General features: G+C 39.7%; 3 protein-coding genes and 1 long non-coding RNA gene across 7 annotated transcripts in view; 3 read left to right on the top strand and 1 right to left on the bottom strand.

Moving 5' to 3' along the window:
* Positions 1-9,737, top strand: part of pparaa (peroxisome proliferator-activated receptor alpha a) — a 39,282-nt gene extending 29,545 nt beyond the window's left edge. For all 4 annotated transcript variants that reach the window (XM_048267697.1, XM_048267698.1, XM_048267695.1 and 1 more), the window contains 6 exons: positions 3,040-3,276; positions 4,032-4,186; positions 5,465-5,603; positions 7,869-8,068; positions 8,333-8,795; positions 9,167-9,737. In XM_048267697.1, the coding sequence (XP_048123654.1) occupies positions 3,078-3,276; positions 4,032-4,186; positions 5,465-5,603; positions 7,869-8,068; positions 8,333-8,795; positions 9,167-9,411 (1,401 nt within the window). In that variant the 5' untranslated portion in view covers positions 3,040-3,077 and the 3' untranslated portion in view covers positions 9,412-9,737. The remainder of the gene's footprint in view (positions 1-3,039; positions 3,277-4,031; positions 4,187-5,464; positions 5,604-7,868; positions 8,069-8,332; positions 8,796-9,166) is intronic.
* On the bottom strand, positions 304-1,360 carry LOC125310365. The gene is made up of 2 exons (XR_007196291.1): positions 1,241-1,360; positions 304-1,061 (listed from the first exon to the last, which is right to left on the bottom strand). It is a non-coding gene; the product is annotated as an uncharacterized LOC125310365 (long non-coding RNA).
* A 2,202-nt stretch (positions 9,738-11,939) lies between the features above and the next one.
* Positions 11,940-17,138, top strand: cdpf1 (cysteine rich DPF motif domain containing 1). The gene is made up of 4 exons (XM_048268607.1): positions 11,940-12,242; positions 12,354-12,465; positions 12,606-12,786; positions 16,784-17,138. The coding sequence occupies exons 1-3, from the start codon at positions 12,130-12,132 to the stop codon at positions 12,723-12,725; spliced, it is 345 nt and encodes a 114-aa protein (XP_048124564.1). The 5' UTR covers positions 11,940-12,129; the 3' UTR covers positions 12,726-12,786; positions 16,784-17,138.
* Positions 17,139-17,238: 100 nt separating this feature from the next.
* Positions 17,239-21,787, top strand: cdkn1ba (cyclin-dependent kinase inhibitor 1Ba). Its single transcript, XM_048268606.1, has 3 exons — positions 17,239-19,106; positions 19,570-19,703; positions 20,442-21,787. The coding sequence occupies exons 1-2, from the start codon at positions 18,641-18,643 to the stop codon at positions 19,692-19,694; spliced, it is 591 nt and encodes a 196-aa protein (XP_048124563.1). The 5' UTR covers positions 17,239-18,640; the 3' UTR covers positions 19,695-19,703; positions 20,442-21,787.
* The last annotated feature ends 1,987 nt before the right edge of the window (positions 21,788-23,774 follow it).

Here is a 23,774-nt window from a genome sequence, read left to right as displayed (position 1 = left end):
CCCTCACAGGATCCAAAGAGAATATTATACTTATATACTATGTACAGTTTGTATCCAGAAAGACTGACATCAACGTCAGCATGTACATCTTATCAGTACTGTATGTGGATTTGGGAACTGAACCTAACCTTGCTAGAACAATTATTTGATGTAACAGTTCAGCCACAGTAATGTTTTAGGATGGCTTTTGAAGCTTTCAAGAGAGTTCCATTATCAGCATCATAGTTGGCCCCACAAGGCTTCCGTTTTAACATTCCATATTATGTTATCTTAATGCAGAGGAAGGAGATTGGGAACCAAATAGAACGTTCAAGCATTGTTTTTGTTTTTATTGTTGAAAGGGTCTATATTGTCATCATAAGCCTCCAAGTCACGCCTGTCTTGTAAGACCCCATGTAAGCCAGACTGATTTAGTTGCCTAGTAGACTTGTCAGATAATTTAGCTATTTCTGGGTCGGTCCCAATTTCCCCCTCATCTTGTTCCAAAAAGACAGCCCCGGATTATTGTTCTCCAGGGAGCAAAAACCCGGCGCGACAGGAGATGGGGACAATGAAAGGAGTGGTTGGTGGGCAGGTGAGGGTGTTTATTAGTTTCACAGTCTTCTTCTGCACTGGCCTCCACTGCCAGCGTCCTCTTAGGCACGTAGGCCGCTCTGTCTGTTTGAGGTTGGGGGTAGTTGGGGGTAGTTGGGGGTGTTGAGCAAGCATCCGTTGCCAAAATGGAACAGGATCTCCTTCAGCTGATACATGCTGAAAAAAACAAAACAGTGCTTTATTGTATAATGCCTGCACTCCTCTGAATTTGAATTGGCTTGGTTTTCAACAGGATCGTGAAGAATGAAATGGAGGAAAATAGTGGACTGAGTTTCCTTTAAATCACTCCATAGTTATCTTTTTGAAGAATAACTGCCATGGGCTTGTGATCGATTTTGTCAAGTTCCCCCTTTGCCTTCTGTGTGAGTAGATGTTCTGTTAGGAGTTAGCTGCATAACTGCATTGCTCTGTTGTAGTTTAGTTCCTGTTAGCTTAGTCTTTCCCAGTGTGCTGCTTTATTATGTCACCTGTGGAAACAAATCGAGGCAGAGTGCATAATACTGAGTGTTTAGTGTCAGGGATTGCTTTGCGGTGATTTCTTGATTTTCCTATTTATATAAGAATGGGCTTGAATTTATTACCCTATTGTCAACTTGCCCGAGTATTGTTGCAGAACTTACTGTATGGTGTGTGAATCTCAGCTCACCTTGTTTTGTGAGGGATAGATACATTCCTGAGAAAAGGGAAATTGTTCTCTAGGGAGCTCACTAGACTCAGGCATCCTCATGCCATCTGGGGGCCAACAGATGTGAACAGTTGGGTAAGATTGATGTTTCACTTTTAATGAAATGCAGCTTTGCGATCGGAGTAAAACTGCCGTGAAGCTCCAAGGCCAAGATCTAGACAGGTCAGCAATGTGTTTTGGAAAATAAAACAAAAACTTGTCAAACAACTAAAGAGAGAGGATTTGGCCCATCACAGCATTAACATACATTGTTAGCGGACACTGTATGTGTTTCCATTCAACACTCCAACAAAACACATCTCAAAAACTGTGTTTGCGATAATAGTTGCAATTGTGACTGCATAGACATTCAAAATAACTATCCTAGTCATCTGAAGCTGTTATCCAATAGCAGAGGAGTTAGAGATGAAGGTTCTGGACAGCTCTATAATGGGCCTGACAGATGTTCTCTGCTTTACAAATAGCAGCTGTGTTGTTGGGTGTGAACAAAGGCGGCCAGCCTCTAAGATGATGACTGTAGGCCACAAATATTGTGTTGCTCATCATCACTCTCCAACCACATATCTGCTATGAGTGTGCTGACAAGCAAATCTACATGATGCCACATGAATTGAGTATCTTCATTTCAGCATGCAGTATGTGTTTGATTCACTTACAGACACTATGAAAGCTGATCTGAAAACAACAATTTAGATTAGATGAGATGAGATTAGGTTAGATTAGATTAACTTTATTGTCATTGTGCAGAGTACAAGTACAAAGACAACGAAATGCAGTTTGTGTCTAACCAGAAGTCCAAAAAAGCAGAAAACGGCAATGTATACAAAGTATAGACAGGTGGTGCATAGACAGGACAAGAAATATAGTGCAGTGTAGACAGTAGTATACAATTGGTTTACAGAAGGTGGTTTAGAGTAGAGTAGAGTACAATGAACCAACAGATATGTTTGACCTGTAAAATAAAAGAAATTACCTAAAGCTCCTGTATTTAAAAACGACTGTATTTTATTGTCCTCTCTGTTAGCCAGTAACTTGCTCTTTGGCCCGTGAGTAAGCAAGAGGCCAAAACTGAGCATTGTGTGATAAGGTGATGTGATAGCCACTTCAGTGTTTACACCATAAAGGAGGTGAGCACATGTAGAGCCCCTTCATATACAGGTCAAGGATATTTACCTTCACTGGGCCCTGGCGAACCTGAGAAGGCACAAGTTTCTTAAAAAATGTAATTTCCGCTCTTTTTTAATTTAACTAGAACTTTGCTAAGCAATACTAATTTCCTGGCTTTTTAACTTTCCAGACGTTTTACTCTACTTTTGTTTTGTAGTGCAAACTTTTTAAATGTTGCGTGTAGAACAAACTTGGGTTTAGAAGAAAATCATAGCCATAATTTTAGTAGGAGTTAATGCTGGAAATTTGAATCTGTTTGAAGATTCTATGTAGTGTCTGTGCTGTATGTACCATTCAGGGAGAGGCTCTAAATGTTATTGTATAGCTGTGCAGTGTCAATAAAAGCATTCTAATCTATTTCATTTAATTGAAAAGAATTACAAATTAAATGCCATTTTTATTTTTGGCTGAAATTATTAATTCTGACCTGAAAAGAGACTACAGACTAGACTGAAGCAGGTTTATATTCTTCTGGTATCAATAAACAGTTTGAAGGACATGAATGACTCTACATAACTTGTATTCTACCTCTAAGAAGATAATCAATTTGTATTTTTCAATCAGTTTAACTGTATACACTTGTTCTTTTTTAGTCTCATGAAGGATTCAGTGCTTGGCATGGTTCACCACCATGGTCGACATGCCGAGTCCCTACAGTCCGTCCTCTATTGGAGACTCGGTCCTGGTAAGTCCTCTGTGCGGGGACCTTATCCAGGACTTGGGGGAGCTAGAAGATCTCTCTCAGTCAGTGGAAGATGATTCTTTCAACAGCTTTGATATCCATGAGCACAAGTCTTCAAGTACAGGATCCGAGTGTTCTACTGCATTAGGTAACCTGCTGACTGATTCACCCATATCACGAGTTAGATGAGAAATCACTCTTGAGAATCACTCCATAGGTTTGAGCCTAATTAATGATAACAGAATGCTAGAATCCCACATGGTTTGTTTTGTACCAATCAACTCTGCTTATGAAAGACATTTCTGACGTTCCATCACTTCTTCAGTCTGTTATAATACATCATGACCAATATGTATTTGGGCACTCTTTCACACTTCTGAAAGCTATTTGCTTAAGATTTTCTATTCCATACAAATGCCATGGGACATTTCCCCTTTGCTAGTTGCGTAGACTAATGGTACAGTGTGTGATGCAGTTCCCAATGTGCAGGTTACAGCCTTGCAAGGGGGCCTCCGCTATGTGTGTGTGTGTGTGTGTGTGTGTGTGTGTGTGTGTGTGTGTGTGTGTGTGTGTGTGTGTGTGTGTGTGTGTGTGTGTGTGTGTGTGTGTGCGTTTTGTGTGTGTGAATTTGAGGCATGAAATTTGAGTGTTTGGAGTCCATTCACCATTTGCACAATTCATTATAAATCATAGAATTCCATATTATATTATATTTTTATTGCATGTAGATATCCAATATACTTGAAAGTTTGGGTTTTACACTCTGAAGTAGGCTACAGCATTAAATTAGTCGTCATTAGCCAACTTTTAGCATTTGGTGTACGCCGAGTGTAAGTGTTATACTCTATGTATACAATGGTTTTGCAATAATGATTAGCCCTGGTATTTCTGCTTGCTCCTCAGATTTTTTAACACCAGCGTCCAGTCCGACCTCTGTGGTGTTTGGAATAGTGACCGGAGATGAGGTGTCCTCTAGCCCTCTAAACCTGGAGTGCCGCGTTTGTGCTGATCGTGCCTCAGGCTTCCACTATGGGGTCCACGCATGTGAGGGATGCAAGGTTAGAATACTCACACAAGTACACCCACCCTCCTATTCACTCACTCACAAGGGGAATGTCATGCGAAGGACACAGATGCCTCTGAGAGGCTGCTCTTTAACCTCTCCCCTGCTTGGAGCCCATCCATGAGTACAGACCAAACTGATGTCGCGTTGCCACATCAAGAGGTGGATCATCATCACCATCATCAACATCATCGTGTTACTCCTCTTCCTCAGTATGCACGCTTTGTTCATCTGACCCGACTGCCATGGACAGGGAAGGAATATCACAATAACTCCCATCTGGCTATTTGCTGTGAAGAAGAAATATTTTGAGGGTCATAAAACTGTCAAAAATGGTTGGAAATTCCTGTGAGGAAATCCATGTTTCTACAGAGACCGGGTAGTCAGGGGTTTTCATTGGCTGAGTCTGTTCAACTCCCCCAGTCTTTTGCATAACCTCTGTGACCTGAGGCCTAGAGCCACTGAAAGAGCATTCATTGGGCTATTTTCTGGGACAAGCACTGTGACAGAATGGTTGGAAAGGGAAGACTCATATACCAATTTCAAAACCGATGCGCTGGGATGATTGCTTCAACCTTCTCTGTCATCTTGAGATTCATACCAATGTATTCTCAGCTACAGAAACAGTATGTCATAAGGTGTCACATGTCTCCGGGAAGATCTTGAACACTACGACAGGAGTGTGTTTTATGGATGTTTCCATTTACAGGCATGTGCTGGGTGGCTCCCAACAGGGCTATGTAGTAACAGAGATGCCTAAAATACTGACCCTTTGCATACATATCAACAGCTCACAGCTTAAGCTTTAAATGGCCCCTGTGTGTGTGCGTGTGTGGGAGGGAGGGAGGGTTGGGCATTGATGGATATTGTCATATGTTTATTTACAACATGGATTTTAAGTTTCCATTTGACCTCATGTGAGTGTAATTATTGAAAAACACAAACACTTAAATTGATCTTTTGATGTTTGTGTCAGTCAAGTATTAATGGAGGAGGCACACATTCATTATCTACTTTGCATGGCGGATGTTATTTCACTTGTAAATTCTATTATATCTATGTTTTGCTACTTCAACCCCAGACAAAAGTAAATATACTCTTTGGTAAGATCCTCTCCATAAGCTGTTTTTTCCTCTGATGCAGTCTTGTTGTCAAAGTTCATATTTAAACTTATCTCTACAGTTTCTTCTGCTAGCCTACTGATAATGAGCACAATAGCTAGCGTCTGTGCATACTAACCCTACACTCCCTCCTCTTTACTAATGGTTCACAGGGCTTCTTCAGGAGGACCATACGCCTTAAGTTGGAATACGACAAATGTGAGCGAAATTGCAAGATCCAGAAGAAAAACCGTAACAAATGTCAGTACTGCCGATTCCACAAGTGCCTTTCAGTTGGCATGTCCCACAATGGTAAGCAAAGTAAAACCTGACATTTCAGGTGATTGTTTCTATGGTATATATATGTAGCACCCCTCTGCTCTAAAAATGTACTTTAAAGTAAAAGGAGGTGCTTCTATGGGTTACTGTTAAGTTTAGGCCAGTTCTAGGTTTGGCATTAAGGGGGGAGTAAATTGACAAGGACACCAGTATGTAAAATGTTATAAATAAATAATGCAGGTTTATTAAATGCAAGAATATATTTTCTCTAAGAGAAAAGAAGAGGAAATATTAGTAAATAGAAAATAAATAGTAAATTAATACAAAACCCTATAAAATAATAAAAGAGCTCTTAAAAATGCAAAGTATCAAATCAATAGTTAAAAACTCAAATGTCCAAAAGAAAAGAAATACCCGGGTAAGGTGGTGTGAGTGTACAATGTCAGTGTATGTGTGAAGGCTTATCTGTATCCAGGGAACAGATCCAAGGGGTTGGTTATCCAGTTGGTTATCCAGTATGAAAGGGCAGTTCAAGGGGTTGATTATCCAGTATGAAAGGGTAGAACAGTTCAATCGATCCAAGGGGACTGACTCGCCATCCAGTGTTCCAGTGTACATAAAAAAAACAATCTGCATACAGCAGTTTGAGAATACAATTAAGGATATATATTAAATATCAAAGTCTTAAGATATCATTAAATTCCAATTCAACTACAGTTTCAGTTCAATTAAGTCCTATTAACTTAGCTAGGCACAACTACGACGTTAGCGTCGCTGGTAATGAGAGAGAAGAGGTGCCGTTCTCACTCACACACATGCTAGCTACTACTGTGCGCGCACCTCTAAACATTCTAATATTAACGTCTCCTATCTCTTAGGAGTTTGTTACTACCAACGGTCATATATTTAAAATCATGTAATTCAATATATTCATTAACAACTTCTGTATTACTCAAAAACATACGTAAAGACAATATCAAGGACAATCAAATAAAACATATCTCCGATTGGTTTTTAATTAGTTAGCTCAGTTTTCTAGCATGCTAATCACCCTATTGAAATGAATGCACTATCAGCTAACGGTGCTAATCACTCGCTAGCAGGATGCTAGCAGAGTATTTTAACTCACCGGAGTTCAAGATTCAAACAACACAGGTCTTCAACAATCCGTAGAAAAATAGATAAGGAAAGGTAAGATGATTCAATACGATAGATAGATTTAGAAAAGGTTAGATAATAGTTAGATAAAGATAGTATTATTTTTCTTAAGAGGATTATCAGTAATGTCTAACCAATTTCATTCAAGTGGAGTCTCGAGAGTGAAAAACAAACCCGTCACCTAGGAGATGACTATACCACAATAAAAGTATTTTAGAATACCTGCACTTTCAAGCAGACCAAAAAAAGAATGAAAAAGAAATACATATAATCATGTAAACTCAGCTTCTTGTTCTTGCTACTTCGTCATATTTATTCTATTTATTCATATTTATATATTAAAATATTTATTGTACTCAAACCATTCTAAAACTAAAGTTATGGCAAAGATCCTTGATTACTTGCTCCGCTTTAACCCTCTCTGGTTATGGTCTTAGTAACCAAACTTTAAGGTGGCTTACATATATAAACATTGTTTATAAAATGTAGTTTACAGTACTCTATTTACAATGTTGAAGGCATAAAACTGTGGGTGAACAGAAACCAATGAAAGGAGCTAAATGTTCACTGTGTAGGACTTGAGTTTTATGGGGTATGCACTTGCTCGTGTTTTATGTTAGGATCTTTATGTGACTGAATTGAATCACACACATTATGGTTCAGAATAGTTTTAGTGGTGTGAGTGTCGCCTATGCAATCAGACATTTGTCCAGTTGTTTCCGCTGACATGGATGTGGATGGATGTGCGCTTGGACTTTAACCACAATATCTCACCCAGGGCTCAATTAGTGTGTATGTGTGTGTGTGTGTGTGTGTGTGTGTGTGTGTGTGTGTGTGTTTGTGTGTGTCAAAAAATAATGTTTTACCCTAATAACCAGCAGACCTTGACCCCTGCAGGCAATTTGAATGTATTTACCCATGGCTTGTGCAATAAGTACAACTCACTAGATCTATGCTTGAGCTAGGTCAGAAGATTCCGCAAAGACTAAACTAAACCCGGAGCAGAGTGCATTATTATATATGTTACAATTACAACAACAGGAACACCATTTTGAATACAATGGGCAGAAAACATGGTGTAACTTAGAGTAACATCAGGACGTAATCACTAACTAATGTGTGTACTGTGGTTGATTTTAGCTATCCGTTTTGGGCGGATGCCCCAGTCAGAGAAGTTGAAACTGAAAGCTGAGCTGGAGACTGGAGAGAAGCAGTATGTGGAGCCTCAGCTGGCTGATGTGAAGGCTCTCATTCGACTGATCCATGCGGCTTACTTGAAGCACTTCCCCATGAATAAAGCCAAAGCCAGAGTTTTTCTCACTGGCAAGACCAGTGCACCGGTAAATACTCCCTAGTGTGCACACACTTCATTACATGTAAGTCTGCTAGTTAGTTTCAAATGCAGGCCTTGGAAGAAGGAGTAAGAGAAATGTCTCCCAATTATCCCTTCAGTGAAGGATATTTAAATAAACTAGTGGTAGCTAAAGAGTTCCTCCTCCTTCTCCACACTTTACTGATATAAAAGTCTTACAAACATGCTCACAACCTCATCAACTTAGTTCCCCATTTCATTATCCTAATGTTTTCTTTTTCTTTTTTGGAAGCCGTTTGTCATACATGACATGGACACTCTGCAGCTGGCAGAAAAGACGTTGCTGATCCAGCTTTTTGGAGGCAGCGTAGACGCGGTCGGCCTTTTGCAGCGCCAGGCAGAGGGTCGGCTCTTCCACTGTTGCCAGTGCACGTCCGTGGAGACGGTCACTGAACTCACAGAGTTTGCCAAGGCTGTGCCAGGCTTCCAGGAGCTTGACCTGAATGACCAGGTGACTTTGCTGAAGTACGGAGTACACGAGGCGCTCTTCGCCCTGCTGGCCTCCTGCATGAACAAGGACGGGCTGCTGGTCGCGCAGGGCAGAGGCTTCATCACGCGCGAGTTCCTCAAGAGTTTGCGCCGACCCTTCAGCGACATGATGGAGCCCAAGTTCCAGTTTGCCACGAAATTCAATGCCCTGGAGCTAGATGACAGTGACCTGGCTTTATTTGTAGGAACTATCATCTGTTGTGGAGGTACTGTAGACCAGAAAAAATAAATTACTCTTTAATAGCCTAGTGAGTAATGTTATAAACTGCACTTCGCATGGTGATTGAAAATGATAAACCTCAAAAATATTTGATGGGATTTCATTTCACTATAAACCCTTAACAAGCAACATAAATATGCAGTATTTGATGAGTTGTATGTGATGAGACGTTTTATGGTAGGCCTATATGGAACACTTAAAAAACTAAATGGTGGTCGCTATAGGCAATAATGCCAAATGTTGTAGAACAAGTTGAGCCAAAGTGCATAGCTTTTATAGCTATACTTTAGTATATCAAGTCAAGTACTTTGTTGTCAAGTCTTTCAACATGTATGTTATCTCTGTTTATCCTCTCAGACAGACCAGGCCTGGGCAATGTGTCGCACATTGAATGCATCCAGGAAAATATTATTCATGCACTGCGGCTCCATCTGCTGGCCAACCATCCAGATGACACATTCCTTTTCCCCAAGCTGTTGCAGAAACTGGCAGACCTTCGGCAGCTTGTGACTGAGCACGCTTGTCTAGTACAGGAGATTAAGAAGACAGAAGATGCCTCTTTGCACCCGCTGCTTCAGGAGATTTACAAAGACATGTATTAAGCATGGCCTTACATCTCAGAGTGAGATCTGGGGGGATATCGTCCAGGGAGGACTTCTGGGGCCTTGGTGGTTTGTGGAGAGCAGTCTAAAGTTTGGTGTCATGAGTGGTGGTGGAGAGCTGAAAAGTACAGCCGCCTTAATATAGCCACAGTCGCTGTTGGTGGAGATCAGAGAATTGCTAGTAAGAGTACTGGTTCCTGCAGGAACAGATTTTGCTAGTTATTTAGGCCTATGCAAAAAATATATAGTTTTAAGTATATATACTCTTTTGATCCCGTGAAGGAAATTTGGTCTCTGCATTTAACCCAATCCGTGAATTAGTGAAACACAGCACACACTAATCCCGGCGCAGTGAGCTGCCTGCAACAACAGAGGCAGCAGTGAGGGGTTAGGTGCCTTGCTCAAGGGCATTTCAGCCGTGGCCCACTGGTCGGGGCTCGAACCGGCAACCCTCCGATTACAAGTCCAGAGTGCTAACCAGTGGGCCACGGTTGTGTCTGTGGGAATATCCAAGTGACAGCAGGGATAAAGGGATTGTTGTATACGTTGTATAAAGGGATTGTTGGGATGAATACATTTGCCTGATGCAGCCACCAGTGACCAGAAGCAGTGTAAACTTGCCTGGTGGTTACCGTGCAACTATTTCAACATGGGACACTGGCCACATGTCTGCTGTTAAAGCTAAAACATTGTGCCTTTTTTTGTTAAGGAGATCCACGTACAGAAATGATTGAAAAGCACAGAAAGCACTTCTGATGAGTAGGTTGAAAAACACCAATACATTTTTGACTGTGAATAATGTTATATGAAAAATAAGGAACTGATTCAATGGGATTGTGGTAATGTTTTCCATCATCCATTTTAGAAGAGATTGTTTCATGTTTCATTGTGTGTTAAAAGTTTTAGCCAATAACAAGCCTTTTACCAACTCTTACCTCACTTTGTTAAATAATGGAAATAACTTCATCTGTAAATAATACATACAGCTATTGTATCACTCCAAAAAGATCACTAATCAATGTCAGGATTATTTATGCCTGTTGATAAATAATATGAGACTGGCTTTTAATATTAAGAGATGAATTTTCGTAAGGGTCTTTTTGGTGTCATTATGGTTCTTTTTGACATTGCTTGTCACGTAAGGGTCTTTTTGGTGTCATTATGGTTCTTTTTGACATTGCTTGTCACGTAAGGGTCTTTTTGGTGTCATTATGGTTCTTTTTGACATTGCTTGTCACCTAATCAGTGGTAGGCCTTTTTTATACATTGTGTCCAACTATGAAGACTAAGTCAAACTTGGTTTTAATTATAATTTTGTCTAACACATACTGCTAACAAAATGTTATAAAGTTAAACAAAATCATGTGTCACTCCAAATATATACCTCTGATGTTTTTGTAGTTTTGTGATATGATTGAGGGAGTATTACCCCAGAATTTTGGGGTAATAGTAAATGAAATGAAAAATCCAAAGTAAATGGATATTCTTTATCTGATGAAACCTCCTACCATTCCCCTGATAACAGCATCAATATCAACAAATCAGCAACATAAATAAAGGCAAAATAAGCTAAACAGGTTTTATATTATACTGTATTTTTCTAATGTGTTTAGTCCCAGGTGTATGTTGGTTATTATGGTTTAATTCACTGGAAAAAATCATATAATGTATATAGAAAGTTCTAACAAGTATAATATGTTTGCATTTTATTAACAACAATTTTATACATTGATTATCAGGGATTACTGGCATAGTAAAACCTCAGGTTGGCCCCTGCCTTAGTGACCCTGTGTTAGATGGAAAAAGAGTCACTGTGCAAATAGTTAAAGTAGTATGACTGTAACATTGGTGTTGTGATCATTAAAATATCTTTGCTGTATCATCTTGTGTTCATTTTTGGGAAATCAGAATAATATGCCTATTTCCTCAACATGGCCACTGATATGGTTCTGAGAAAACACAGGTTGTCCAGACAGTTTTTGAGCCCTTAGTGAATTAGAAACCTATTGCTATTTGACAAGGCTAATATTGCTCCAATAATGGGCAATTCATCACTCAATGTGGGATTGGGGACTTTAATGTCCTCGAGAGGCTACAGCACAGACACAATAAAACACATCAGTAGCTACACAAACATACATACACATACCGGTAGTCACACATATAGCAGACTCACAAGAACATCTCCCCAACTTTGAGTAGGCCTACTAGGCCCACACACGACATGGCCATCGATAGGTTCAGGTGGCACTGGCACTCTGGTTACTCTGACACAGACATAACATATAGAATAGGTCTACAGTAAAAGGTGAGTAGCTATAATTGGCACTCCACCAAGTCAAGGCCTACACATAAATAAACGCTGAGTAGCCTACTTTGCACATATTTTATGTATATACTGTATATTTTCATCAAGCTCTGATTCTACAAGTTAATTGCCATAAATCAACCCACTCCGTTCAAAAACGCGAAATGAATAAGATTGTTCTCTTTGCCTTGCCGTAACTTCATCCGGACGATGGTCGGCCAAGAACGGAGAGCGCGAAGAGTCCACGCTATGGTCCACGCGCCCTGATGCTGCGCCTACCTTGGAGCGGCTCAAACTGAATTCTGAGGCTATATACAAAATAATTACGGCACATACATACAATAACTTATCTTAATTAATTCGGTATTTCTTCAATAGCTCTTAGTATTTTAGTGAGTTTAAATCTTAATATGGAGATAAGTACTGAAGGATCTGTTCGTGGTATGTTTACTTGTGAAACGTGTGACCTGTCAACGCCGTTCACATACTATGGTCAGAAGCCTCCGAACACAAGAGCCATAGTGTAGGTGAAAGTAAACCACATATTTTCTGCCAGCTTAAATCTGAGAATGTTACCTGAACAGTTCAGTAAAAAATACACCCCTTCCCTTCCCTTCCCCTTTGTTTACATTAGGCTCCTGGAAGAATCATATGTGTTAAAGGATCCTTTCAGCCCTAACAGAGACAAGTTCATCGTTTTGGGCGCAAAGTGCACCTTGTGCAGTATGGTGGTTTGCATCGGCACGGTAGGCTATGCTCCGTTTAATTTGATTTTTGAGAGACTCGTCTTCCTCTTAATTATGATCCTATGTTCGTGTTTGTAATGTTGTTAGCAACCTAACATCTCAATGTAGACCTGCTTCATATGATACATTTGTGCTTTCAGGATTGCAGTCTATTTTACACCAAACGATTTTGTCTACGATGTGTAAGGGAAAATCTGGACCAGTTCCCCCAACAGATTCAGGCTGAACTGGCGAAAAAGAAAGTTCCCCAGCACACATAGACTGAATTACAAATGTGCAACCTATGTGTGTGTTCCCTCGGAGATAGAGATGGAGATAATGGTAAGTGAGAACGTCATCATATCTCTATTCATCACTTAATCAGATTTGAAGTGCAGTTAAGTTGGTTGGTTGCTATTGCAGTGGAGAGCTTTGTTCTCAAAAAATATCTCTTGAAACCATAATGATGCCAGTCATTGAGGGATACAGAAGACAGACATACATGAAAACAGAAATAGCACATTCTGCCCACAGCACACACTAGCCCACATCCCAAAGAACATGGATCTAGCCTATGTCACTTCAGAGCGAGGTTTACTGGCTTACCCTGGTGGCTTCAGGAGTAACCACTGATCAAAAGAACACTTTACTGCATGTTGCTTCTGAAGTGACATATTGTTTTGAGGTGACTCCCAAAGTTACTTGTGTAAGCCAGTAACCAGCCTCTGTTTGGTGTGTACCTCGGTTTTGAAGTCACGGTTTGGTTAATTTTTGGAAAATGTGCAGATACCATGAGAAAGACCGTTGGTTAGCTAGCTCATTTAAAATATCCTAAACCTTTTTTGACCCTGCCTCTTAAAAAAATCAGAATCGAATTGGAATCGGAATCGTTCAAATTCAAACGATACCCAACCCTACTTATAGGCTACCAGAGATTCTTGAGTTACATTGTTGCAAATTTTAAACAATGATGCATCATTCCACAAAATTGTTTGTCTTCTCTATCAGGAAGTTATTCAAATAAGCTTAACAATAAACATATAGCCTTAACTCAAAACAGCCGTCTTATGTCATTTTGATCTGTAAAAATGTCAAATGCAGCTATGCTTAAATTCTGCTTACAGAACATTAATTATAGGATAATATAATATAGAAATATAATATAGTAATATAATATAATATACTATAATATTCAATAGTCATTATTGAATAATTAGCTGGAATGATGTTTTTCCTATCATTCTATTTTTAAAGCAGGCATCCCTGCGGGCATCTAATTGGGCTACGGGTTTTCTACAGGAATAGCATGTTTGAACGGGCACTGAACTAGTTTACTAAAATCAGTGCACACTCTAGACAGAAAATATGGAAAACGCTTCTTAAAAAGTGTCTGAAAATGCAGGGGGAGGGGGGGGGGGTGTAGTTGCTAAAACATGTTTTTGTGACAAAACTGTTGAGAGTAGAGAGCTAATATTTGGGACTATACCTATTAAGAAGTGTGTGAACCACCTTGATTTTTTTCAGCCAAATCTGTGATGGTCGAGTGGGGAGATTTGTACGTTTGGGATGGAATGACCCTCTAGTAAAAATGAGAGCATGATTTAGTATAATGAGCACACATTCTCTTGATATACACAAAAAATATCTTGCAATGACACCTCCGGGGTTCTATACCAACACACACACACACAGATAATGCGCTAGAATACGCTTTGCGTCGTGATGAGAATACGCTTTGCGCCGCGCTTTTGACCCTCATAATAGAGCGTTATATCTTCAGAACTTTTTGCCATGGAAGTAAATTACACATTCATTATCGGACATTTGTCGTGGTTTGGCAGTAATGTTTTTGCAAGCACTCAAATAAGAATAGTAATTAGCTTCCTCGATGTCGGAGCCAGTAGGCACACATTAGCTAATCCACCGGCTAAACCGCTGACCATTCGGTACACATCATCTGTATTGAACCTAAAGTCCTGTACCAAAAAATGGTTTGGTACGAATACATGTATCTTTACATCCTATCATTTACTGTCATTCTAAAAATCCAAAAATAAACTGTAGGTGATCAGATGTCATAAACTACAGCAGTATCATTCCTACCAATCAGAGTGCTTGCTGGAAAACCAAATGTAAACATTTACTTTCATTCCCTTGGCTGACACCTTGCTCCAAAGTAATGCAGGCTACACGTGAAAAGTAAGTTCTGACATCAGTGACTAAACTAAACTTTCCAAAGCCCATTCCCAGTAAAGGTGCACTGTAGAAATACATTTCTGCAATATTGCGTTTACTGGCAAAATCAACATTGTCTAAAACTAGATGTACCGCAGAGCGGTACAAAATATGACCGCCGCCCAGTCCAGCACATTTTTTCCACAAAAATAAATCACGCTGAAAGGCCTATATGACTGTCTTATGCATTATCCACACTCAATTCTCACTGGTATCTGCTAGACAACAAGTACCAAAACATGATTAGTTCATAGATTTCACATGTGAAATTCATTTTATACAACCCCACCCCATCTTGCCTGTTCATAATTCTGAGAAATTCTTGAATTGTGTGCATGTGTCGTGTACACGCTTTATGTTTATGTGTGTGGGTGTGTGTGTGTGTGCGTGCTTGTGTGTTTGCCTGCGTATGTGTGTTTGTGCATGTGCATGCATGCGTACATATGTCTACTGTGTGAGTATGTGTCATACTTATGATTACTGTGAATGTGTGTGCGTGTGTATCAGTTTATGCACATGTGTGCACATGGAATGGGTTAACATGACCCCTGGAGGCAAACATATGGAAAAAATTGGTCATCCTAGGCCCTACGGTTCTCAAGATATTCACAGAAAACTGTGTCTGCCCTACCCTCCTTTCGGGGGGTCCAGTACAGCGGGGGGCTACAGATCAAAACAAAAAACGATGGTTCCATGCTATCCATGTGGGGTTACATGCCCACCAAGTTTCGTGTACCCCGGTCTTTCAGTGTCCCGGGAATCCTTGTTGGTGTACGGTCACTAAATGTACACATAAATTATTTTATTGTAAGGCCCCCCATGAACGAAAGTCCACAAAACTTGGCATGCATTCGGAGGGTGTCATAATGATCCTACACTTTCAATTTCGTGCAGTTTTGACCATGTCAGCCAGAGATATTGTGATGAAAATATTTTTTGCTTTTTTGTGTTTAACTAGGTGGCGCTATACATGAAATGAGTGGTTATGGAATGGGTTGACATGGCCCCTTGAGATCAACATACAAAAAAAAATGGTCCTCCTAAACCTTACGGTTCTCGAGATATTCACAGAAAACTGTGTCTGCCCTACCCTCCTTTCGGGATTCATTAGAGCTTGCCTTGGCCATCGGTCATAATAACAAAAGTCTCTCTGTCTCTTTTTGAAGTTTACCATCTCTGTTGTAATGCAACACAACGGCAGTATGCTTACTGAGGGAATAGTTGATGGGGAAAGTAAACAAGTGACCGTTTCCTCACTTTGGGATTTATCCGAACAATGGGATGACAGTTGGAAAAACATCATTACAATTAAGCATTCTATAATGTTTATAATAAACATTCAGTAGGATAATTGACTTTTTTACAGATGAAAATGACAGACTTAACCACTAACTGTTTTGACATAGGGTTAAAACTCTGTTAAACCTAATTCAAGAGTTTGTAATAGGAAAGATGATGAGCACCATTTTGTGGAATGATCCATTGTGATGAAATTGGCAACTGCCTAGCTTTCCAAAAACAGTCTCTGGCATAAGTGAAGTGACATTATGCTCTGCCTGGTCAGTGTATGCCTCTTCATGAGAGTGACACTCTGAAAGCAGAATTGTCACTTAAATTCCAAAGTAAATGTGATCGGTATGCTCGGAGTAGCAGTTTACAAACACATTGTTTTTGATGTTGTTACACACATACATTGAATTCTGATTTGGTTGACATGGTTGAGGTCGAGATCTGCAGAATCTTTTGATGCAAGCAAACCGCATAGAGGAGGGTTCTATATCAGCAGACATGATGTCTTTTAACATTATCCACATACCTGGATACAGCACTCACTTGCACTACTTTCTGTAGGTGCACACTGATAGTGCTGTACTGTGTATGGGGAGGCAGAGGGAGTGAGTAGAACGGCAAGAGCAGATAAATGCTTCTTGTAACTATATCTTTTGCATTTCTTATCCAACCACTCACTACACTCACTTGTGCCCTTAGCAAGACACATGCTAAGTGTGAAGTTGGTCAGACGGTTCGAGAGATATGTGAAGAACAGACAGATGTTCTTTGAATTAATAATAATAATTAATAATTCTTCTTTCTTCCATCCCAGTTCTCAGAATGGCACCAGACTTTGTCTCCTGAATGGCCTTGCTCCTGCTCTGACAGGCATTTACTCTACTAAAAACATCCTCAGATTCAGAAACTCAAACAGGTGAATTCCACAGGACACTTAAGCCATCAATATACATTCTAATGTAGTGTATTTTAATTATCTGATTTAACTGATACATTAGATTGGTTGTTTTAGTGTCTATTTTGAGAGGTATATTGAAAATGCTTACGTTTCAGCATTGATGAGTCGATAGTTAATATTTAGATCTTTTACTGAGTACTTTGAGTATTTTGTTAGAAATGCAATTTGTGATGCAAACAAAATAAAATGTTTGTCTACCATTACCAACAAAGACATCCTTGTTGACTTGAACATTAATACCAAAACAGACACAATAAACTTGATTTACCATCACGACCACTGAAGAGTGAAAACCTCATCAAATTTAATTTTGTCATTTTGGGCTCTTTGAACTGCTCGGCCTGCCTGTCATGTGATGGTATGAAGCAATATTTTCTTCACAAAATATGGTGACGCGTGTGCTTTAAACCACTGGATGGCAGTAGAGGTGTGCTTGCTGCTAGAGCTACTGTAGACATACATCCATGATTATAGCTGCTTGTGTGGGTATTGACAGGTATAGCCAGGGATGTTCAGGTATTATGAAAGAGAAACAGCCTTGTCAAAGAAAGCTGCTGGTTGATAATATTTTGGCAACATCTTATTTTGTTAATGATTTGGTGATTCATGCAGCACAGTGGTAACAATGTAATCAGGTACTAAGCCATTTAATGATTCCTGGATTACAGACGAGTACAGACATGGTAAAGTTTGACTTAATTAGTTTCAGGTGGGTGTTTGTAGCATGTGAGCAGTTGCCAATACTTGTACGTGATACATAGTGCCAAAGTCTGCCAGAGATAAGATTGTTGCCAACTATGACATAGCCCCAAAGACTGCTGGTTAGATTACTTGTGAAACAAAGGTGAAATAGGTGATGACATAATGCCTCCTGACTTTTCCAGGGAGGTATTCCAGATACATGGTTTGGGACTAACCGGCAAGTTATTTCAGAGTAACTAACACTTCTAAAGAGAAATCGGCTTTATTTTGCTTGGAGAACAAAGTCGTAGGGCTCCACTAGGTTAGTCAGTCACATGCTTGGAAAACATGCCCCAGGTTATACACATGCAGTTATGGTGTTGATCCCCAAGGAAGTTCACAGGGTTTAATGAGGGAAGAAGTGCATAGTTTTGCCACTTTGGTCAAATGATACACGTTTAAAAGCATGTCAGCAAACAGCAGCGCACAGACTCCACACAAAAGAAACCTCCCGTCTGAGTGGAGTGTTATTGCTTGTCTGTGGACCATAGAAAAACAATTAATCCAATGCAATGGGGATCGGGAAGTCGAGCAGCATCAAAACAACAAAGTCACCAAAGTTTAGTGGATACGTAGTCTACATGTTCGCCTTAAAATGGGCGGTGCCTGTATTCTTATCCAATGAATATCGTTCTCTATTTAAATAGCTTTTGCTGTCAGTCTATTTTTCTCAGTCGGTTTCCTTTTCCATCGCCATATTGGCCACTCAGATGACTTGCCTGTTTTTCTTCGCTCTTACTACGAGACTAAACTGACAGGACAGCCCTGTTCAGCTGCAGTTTGTTTTCAAGTTCAAGTGATCGTAAGCTACTGCACGCATTGCCACACACTGAAGGGAGTTCGCCTGGATCGTATATAATTTGGCCATGTACGCATTGGCCTTAATGTGGGCTTTAAACGGTTATTGTGGCAATAAGTGTTGGTAATCTCGGACTCTGTTGGTTACATAAATTGACGCACGGACATTTTCATATGTGGAAAATGTCAAATGTTCGTCTTTCTAATGGAAGTCCAACGCTGGAAAGGGTGGATTCTAGATCGACTGATCTCACCAGGGACCCCGTCTGCAGAAATCTTTTCGGACCTGTTGATCATGAAGAGTTTAAGAAGGATTGTAAGGAGCAGATGCAAGAGATGACAAGAGCATCCACCGAGTCATGGAGTTTTGATTTCGCCAATAACGAGCCTCTGTCTGATGGGAAATTCGAGTGGAGCGAGGTGGATGGCAGAGCCGTTCCCGAATTTTACACCAGACCTCCGCGTATACGCACAGATTCCCCAGACAGCTTGGATCATAACGGGAATCATGACTTGAATACTATATTTCCTACTCCGTGTGCGAGTGGAGGAGGGCGCTCCGAAGACACCGACGCTGATCGGAATCAACAAGGGTTTTCGGAGACCCGTAACCCATCAAGGAAACGACATGCAAGTCAAGGTGGGATAGACTATGCCAATATATTCCTTATAACGCAGGCTAGGGTAGGCCTATAGGTTAGGAGCAGCCTATACCTATACCGACAGACTACCCTGGTGTAGCCTAGGCTACGTGTGACAAGTGCACTGAAGCTGGCCAAGTCTTTAGTTAGCCTAACGTCAACAACACAGTAGCCTATGCAGCCTATTCAGAAAACTGTCTTGATTGACAATGTAACATAATCAGCAACAGTAGCCAAAACTAACCAGCTATAGAATGTCCGAATGTTATTTCTGCTGTTGATTTGGCCTCTGATTAATTTATAATTTTAATCTCTCATTGAATAGCCTTTATCAGATTTTGACGTAATTAGATTTGATGAAGACATACAATTTGTGGCACGAGAACAGTTAGGCTATATCTATGCACATGCAGGCAGTTCAAACATTGCGCGCAAGTGACATTTTCTCTCTCTCCCGTGCAGAGTCTGCGTGCCGAAGTAAAAGAGCCAACACAAGTTCCAGAGAGGTCGGCCGTAGTCGAGACACGACAGATCTTGTAGAACAGACGCCTAACAAATCTGGTCCAGGACCTAACCACGAACGTTAGCTTTCAAAGGTAAGTACTTCAGTGACAGTAGGCATCAAATTAGGTTACAACTGTGGCATAGTCTGATTATCGGGGGGAATACCATTGATGTGGTTAAACTGATCATCAGTAACCTACGAATCACTCCCTTATCAACGAAGCATCACTGGTGGAGAATAAACGGTTTACCAAGGTGCAGCAACAGGCTACAGACGATTTTACATAGGCTAATCCTTACAGAACGTCTGATTACACGGTAACAACTTGAAGGAAAGAGTGAAACTGGGGGATTTCACTACACGACCTAGAGTTAAGTTTCTGCCAACTTAACAATAACCTGATATGTCTGTATTGGGCCTATCTCTGCAAGGTTTGACTGGACACAGCCCATAGTTTAGGTGTATAGGCTAGTGCAGAGTATATTTTCTGACCTCTGTGGTCAAGTGATTTCACTGTGAATTGTGATGATCTCAGATGGAGTCAATAAAACTAAAATTGTTTACATTCTTGCCTTTTCCAACAAAAAGTTTTACTGGATTAACGAAACCCCCTGTAAAATCTGTGTGCCCTACAACTAGATTTGTCCTAAATTGATGTCAGTGATATCTTTGTGACAGACTAGCCTACTGTCATTATTTAAAATTATATTATGGGCCTGCTTCTTTGTATAGCTTAAAAAGTTTTCTGCTTGTGCAAATCCTTTGTAGCTGTTTGAAGAAAAATATGAGAACTTGACAAAGCTGAGATTTTGTCTTTTTTTTTCCACAGACCTAACAATTCCTACCTTTTCCATGAAACACTTGGTGCTTGAAGAAGCAATGAGGAACTGCAGTGGGAAAAGACTCATAGCCCTACATGAAAATGGGAGGGCTTGTATAAGCACTGATTTTTTACACTAAAGTTTTAGCACTCAAAGGAATACATTTGCCTCAAAAGCAAACTATGTAGCAGTGTGCAATTGGATTTTGTCCTTTTTTGCTCAGTTTTTTTACTACCTATCTATAAATATTTGTTTTATATGTAGCACATACAAAGTAATATTGTGTACTTGTAATATTATAAAGTTTTTATTACAGTGTGTGACTTGAAGAATTGCAGTGCAGTTTTAAAATGTCTCCCCAAATTGCTGTTGGTCCTTCCAATGGAGGGTTCTCCTGTTCAGGTAATTATTAGTTAGATATTGACATCAGGGTTGAAATATTTTAAATCAAAAAGTGCCTATTTCATGAGTTAAGTGCAGTTATTAAAAAAAAGAGGGTTGCCGTTTTTAAGTAGGTCATAAAATAGGGATTGAGGGGCCATAACCTTTCAGTTACATTGCCTAGCTCAAAGATAAAAATAGTTTATGTATAAATTATGGTTGGTGGCAAGAGGATTTTATTTGGGGTTAAATATGACTGTGAGCGAATGACGTTCTGCCAAAGCTTCAATACATTGGAAGGATGGGGTGGGGGTGGCCTGGGTGTGCAGGGGTGGTGTAAGGTTATATTCTATGGTGTATCTCATGGAATATAATAGTATTAAATCACTGGGATATCCCACTAAATTTATTTTGTGCCAGTTATATTATATTAGTTCTTTTATTTTTTTTCTAGAAGTCAAAATCCTACAAGAAATCCTACTGAGCACTTACCACGTAGCATACGTCGCCTATGTGTACATTAAAAATAAATTCATTTTCATTTCATGCATTAATCACAGTAGAGAATGATATTGGCTTTTAACACTGGGTTGTGCATCTTCAAACCACATTAATGCAAAGATGTCATTGTTATCACATTCATGGGTATTTGTGTTGATAATGTCATGGCATTATGATTAGAGACGAATATAGGGGAGCGAAGACGTTACACTGCTTTTATTTGTGTACAATATTGAAGTTTATTTGTATATATTTCTATGTAAGGAAACACTGAGGAAATTATACTAACTTATTTATGTTAGGCTTATGTTGTTTATGACTATCCAAAGTGGCATTTGTGCATTTTTTGTAAGTCCATAATTCTCAGATATAAAAATAAATAAATTGTGCAAATTTGCAAACTGAGCCTACTTTTAAAATGTGGATTTTGTATTGCATGTTTGAAAAATATTAAAAGAATATCAAAACCTAATTATCTGATTTTTTTATTATATTTTCATTTTTTCTCTTAATTATTATTATTATCAGTAGGCTATTGTTATCTGTTGTCCCCAAAGACACCTAGGCCTAAAATCTATTGGTGCATGCATGGACACATCCAGTTTGGACCAAGAGCAGCATTTGAATATCTCACTCTGAAAAAGGGTGCAGTGACCAACAACGCTTGGACTGGAGTATGGTATGATCTCCTGTAGGCCTATTGCTAATTAAGATTGTTGAAAAACTGTTGGACTACATAGATTATATATAGCCTGCATGTGTTCAGTTAGCCATCTAAAACACAGCAAAACGCCTTGCTGAAAGTTCCCTCCTCCATTTCAGCTCACAACTTCATCTCTTCATAAAGATTAGTCGACATCGTTTTATTCCATAATTTTGGTAGTTCTTTGTCCCGATTTTGTGGTTCACCTGCACTGAATGCATGCGTATTTCAGATATTCTCTCCCGTAGCCAACACATACAGGTAACCGGGCCTATTTACCACATGTAGGCTGCTCACTAGGCATTCTTCCTGGTGCTCGAGCTATCAATTCGCAAATACATTTCTTCAACTGAGAAAACAAGGACACGTTCTTTAAAAAAAAGGAAAGACAACTTGTTACAGATACTGACATTCGGGTTGTCCAATCAGGTCATCATTAAGAAAAGCACACCACTCGTTGTAGCCACTAAGATCGCCCTTGCTTTAAAAGTGCGCTGAGTCAGTTTTTTCGGTACAGGGTGTTCTTTTGCTCGGTTCAGCCCTCAAGTATGCCCATTGGTCAGACAGTGATTTTTTTTCATCCGTGCAGGAGCAACACTGTGTGGAAGCCTGAAGCCGCTGATATACAGACGGAGGAAATATAATCAATGTTAACATCTGAAGTGTATGGTTGGGTAAATGTATTTATTGCATTGTCAAATCATACCCTATCACAGCTGCAACTTCAAGTTTACAAATATTTGCGAGATTGCAAACGAAAACACGGTAGACTGGTTGCCTCGCAGGCACCCCACCTCGGATATAACAGTGATTCGCCATTCAGTGCTTTTTGAGCATCACTTCTTATAGATTAGGCTATTAGTTGATCATTAGTTGCAACATTTCTTTGGATAGCCAACTCCACAGAGAACCGACAAAGAAAACATAATTAAAAATATACAATTATAAATGTAAGAGTCATATGATGATACATGTTGTATACCATATACATACATCCTATAATCAGAGAACTGTTGTTGGCTTTGTGCCATTCTGCCATAAATTGTAAGTCTAGTTTGTGTAACTATATAATATTGTAAAAAACTGGCAGTGGCCAAGCCTTAAACTTTTAACCTCATCATCAGACCATTATGCAGAGTTCAGCATCATCCACTGCCTAACATGACATCACTCAAAAGAACCACGTGTGTCATGCCAGGTATGACCTCATCCAATTGGAGTGGGGTTGGTCCTTCTCTCCCTCTCACTAACACAACTTAGTGAATGAATGTGTGTAAATCATTACCCACATCTCCTCAAAAGCCCCCTGAGATCATGAGATAGAGGATGCTGAGGGCAAAATGCACGTTTACAAAAAATGGCCCAAAAAACCTGATCCCTAAGGTAAAATGAGAAAATATCTAATTTTATTGCATGGCATATAATACGAGGGGAAGGCTAGTAAAACCAGCCTAGTTTACAGCTGGAACTATTAATAGATATTTAGCAAGAGATTCAAACATGACTTCATATTTGGCATTTCCACTGCAGGGGGATCTGTGTTTTTTTGGAAGTGCAACTTCCCATCTGCTTTGTATTTGTATTAATTTGAATGTTTTATGAGGGTAACTAAAGGTTTTATTTTCCACCTCTCTTTGCCTAATCATGTGTTTGGGCTGAACTGTATAATTATGAACCTGCATGAGTGAGAGTGTGACTCTCTGGCTAAGTTATCTCAGCTTGGCTTCCAAAGTGTTTCAAGAGGATGTAAACAAGC

The sequence above is a fragment of the Alosa alosa genome, chromosome 17 (assembly GCF_017589495.1).
Source record: "Alosa alosa isolate M-15738 ecotype Scorff River chromosome 17, AALO_Geno_1.1, whole genome shotgun sequence".
Taxonomy (NCBI): Eukaryota; Metazoa; Chordata; class Actinopteri; order Clupeiformes; family Clupeidae; genus Alosa; species Alosa alosa.
Note: the sequence above shows the minus strand (reverse complement) of the source record. Positions and strands in the feature narration are given on the sequence as shown.

What these genes read in the sequence shown, in the direction of transcription:
- cdkn1ba (XM_048268606.1), top strand. Translation starts at nt 18,641, where the DNA reads ATGTGGAAAATGTCAAATGTTCGTCTTTCTAATGGAAGTCCAACGCTG. An exon ending in GAAACGACATGCAAGTCAAG is followed by an intron (nt 19,107 to 19,569) that starts GTGGGATAGACT and finishes TCTCCCGTGCAG; the next exon opens with AGTCTGCGTGCCGAAGTAAA.
- cdpf1 (XM_048268607.1), top strand. Translation starts at nt 12,130, where the DNA reads ATGGAGATAAGTACTGAAGGATCTGTTCGTGGTATGTTTACTTGTGAA. An exon ending in CCGAACACAAGAGCCATAGT is followed by an intron (nt 12,243 to 12,353) that starts GTAGGTGAAAGT and finishes TGTTTACATTAG; the next exon opens with GCTCCTGGAAGAATCATATG. An exon ending in TGGTGGTTTGCATCGGCACG is followed by an intron (nt 12,466 to 12,605) that starts GTAGGCTATGCT and finishes TTGTGCTTTCAG; the next exon opens with GATTGCAGTCTATTTTACAC.